The 2,105-nt window shown below is 44.2% G+C and overlaps 1 protein-coding gene across 1 annotated transcript; it reads right to left on the bottom strand.

Moving 5' to 3' along the window:
- Positions 1 to 616: 616 nt before the first annotated feature.
- Positions 617 to 1,807, bottom strand: ier3 (immediate early response 3). The gene has a single exon (XM_086312994.1). The coding sequence runs from the start codon at positions 1,681 to 1,683 to the stop codon at positions 1,096 to 1,098; it is 588 nt and encodes a 195-aa protein (XP_086169120.1). The 5' UTR covers positions 1,684 to 1,807; the 3' UTR covers positions 617 to 1,095.
- Positions 1,808 to 2,105: the final 298 nt, after the last annotated feature.

Below are 2,105 nucleotides of genomic sequence, written 5' to 3'. Positions count from 1 at the left end.
TCTAACTGTATCTGGTTCTGCAGACACACGAACATGAATGTGGCACCCATACTGTTGAAAGCCTTACAAATGTAAGCACACTGTGCTTACAAGTCATGTTCTTCCACACCATACTGGGAAAAGAATTCCTTTATGGTCCTTTGTCTCCTAATTCAGGCAATGACGCTCTTAGCGTCTTAGCATCTATAAAGTTAAAACCAAAGCAGCCTTTGTGTTTTAAAGTGTATATGTGCTGATTTTACTTTTTCCCTTTCGCTTATCCCAGAATCTGGATCACTGTTGACTCGATATTTCTGCATTTGTCTTGGAACTAAAAAAGAAGAAGATTTTCTACTGAGTGGTTGAATGCACTGCATCCCGTGAGTTTGTTATTCATATATAAAATGCAATGTGATAGAGCCTTAAAGGGTTTGAAAAATGACTGACTTTGATGTAGTTTTCAAACTCGATGGACGGAAATGGACTATGCAAATGATGCATATCTGCAGACTATGATCCTGTGCAGGCTGTAAGATATTCATCTTGTAAACTACACATGCAACATGTGTTTAGAGAAATAAAAATACCCAATAAACAGCATTTGGTGTGCTTCAGTAAAAAGGCAGGAAACAGGAACTTCTTTTAGACATTTTTTTATTAAAATTATTATTAAATAAATAGCAAATAATATAATAAATAACTAAATAAAACATATATACAACAATAACAACAACAGCAGTGTCAGTATCATATAATTGGCCTATAGTAGTGACAGTTTTCCTTGACAAAATTAAACATGTAAAACATTCACTTTGCCAGCAGGCCTATAATGCCGTTAGAGAAAAGTTCAAGTTTTTCTTAAAATCAAGTTTCAGTTTCTTGTCAGTATTCACAGTTCCTTGATTCTTTCGAGTGTTGTCTCATTTCTTGCTAATAGTCCTGCTTCGGCTTTGAGCGAGACTTGTTAGCCGGCGCATGGAGCTCCTTTCCCGGCTACACCGCGCAGGGCGCACCGCTCTTCTCCAAAAACTACTCAGGATCAGCTCCTGTTCGGTTCGGGTTAGGACCCAGTAGCCCTGTCTGGGGCGGTTTACAGTGAAACCAGTCCTGATAGTTTTAGTTGTCGCTGCCCAGCCTGTGGTAGACCAGCAGTGCCACCATGCTTTTCCCGGCGCTCTGCTCGAAGGACCGGCTGGTGTCTGTCTCTTGGCCGGGCTGGGAGCAGGTGGGCTTCGGGATTATCTGCTCGTTGGATGATCCGCCGTCCTCACAGCTGCTCGGTGTGGCTGACATCAGTTCGGGTTTGGCGCACAGGTCTGAGAGCTGGCAAGCCTGCTCCTCCGCTGACTGGAAGGAGAAACCCTGGTAGTCGCCGATCGGGCTCTCCGTGTTTCCCAGCGCCGTCTCTGTGCAAGGATCTTCGGTGTAGATCTGCCACAGCACCACAAGGCACAGGATGACCAGCCAGCGCTTGGCCTGGCTTTTCTCTGGAGGAGGAAGGTGCATGCGGACTTTAGCGGGGTACATGACCCGGGTGCAGCGCTTCTTCGGCCGGATGGGCACGTAGGAGCGCACGGCGGTTGCCTGAGCCGGTACCCGCTCAAAGGTAAAAACCTCCGGCTCCGTGCTTCGGCTCGTCATCCTGCATGAGGCGAATCTCTCCTGCTCAACAGTCAGAGTCGTGCTGTTTGACCGTGCGTACATTTTCTCGTAGTCTTGGGTCGCTTTCTCTAGGATTTGTTTGTTTCGCTTGTTCGTAGTTTGGTGCAAGTTAGATATACTCCAGGCGCCAAGACCTCGAATTTATACATTCGAAACGCAGGTTGTTCACTTTAACCACGCCTACATCGTTAGCCACTCCCTGTATTGCACAAGTGAGGAAAAAAAACCTTTTAAAAATTTTTTATATGTCGTATGTGCCAAGGCTCTGACCGAGCAGGCTGCGGATGGAAGCTGAATCATCAGGGCTTGGTAGAATGACTACATTCTACATTCCCCACATTAAAAGACTATTCAGTATTTGAACCAATCAAATGAGCGAATTTAATCTTAATTATATTTAAAATCACTTAAAATTATAATATGAATATAATGCTAAATATAAATGATCATTTAATTTGCGGATT

Source organism: Aulonocara sp. 'chitande type north' Nkhata Bay, linkage group LG12, assembly GCF_057382095.1.
Source record: "Aulonocara sp. 'chitande type north' Nkhata Bay isolate Kocher_YH1m ecotype deep benthic linkage group LG12, A_spYH_male_GT1.1, whole genome shotgun sequence".
Taxonomy (NCBI): Eukaryota; Metazoa; Chordata; class Actinopteri; order Cichliformes; family Cichlidae; genus Aulonocara; species Aulonocara sp. 'chitande type north' Nkhata Bay.
The sequence above is the reverse complement of the archived record's forward strand: the minus strand, read 5'-3'. Positions and strand labels throughout refer to the sequence as shown.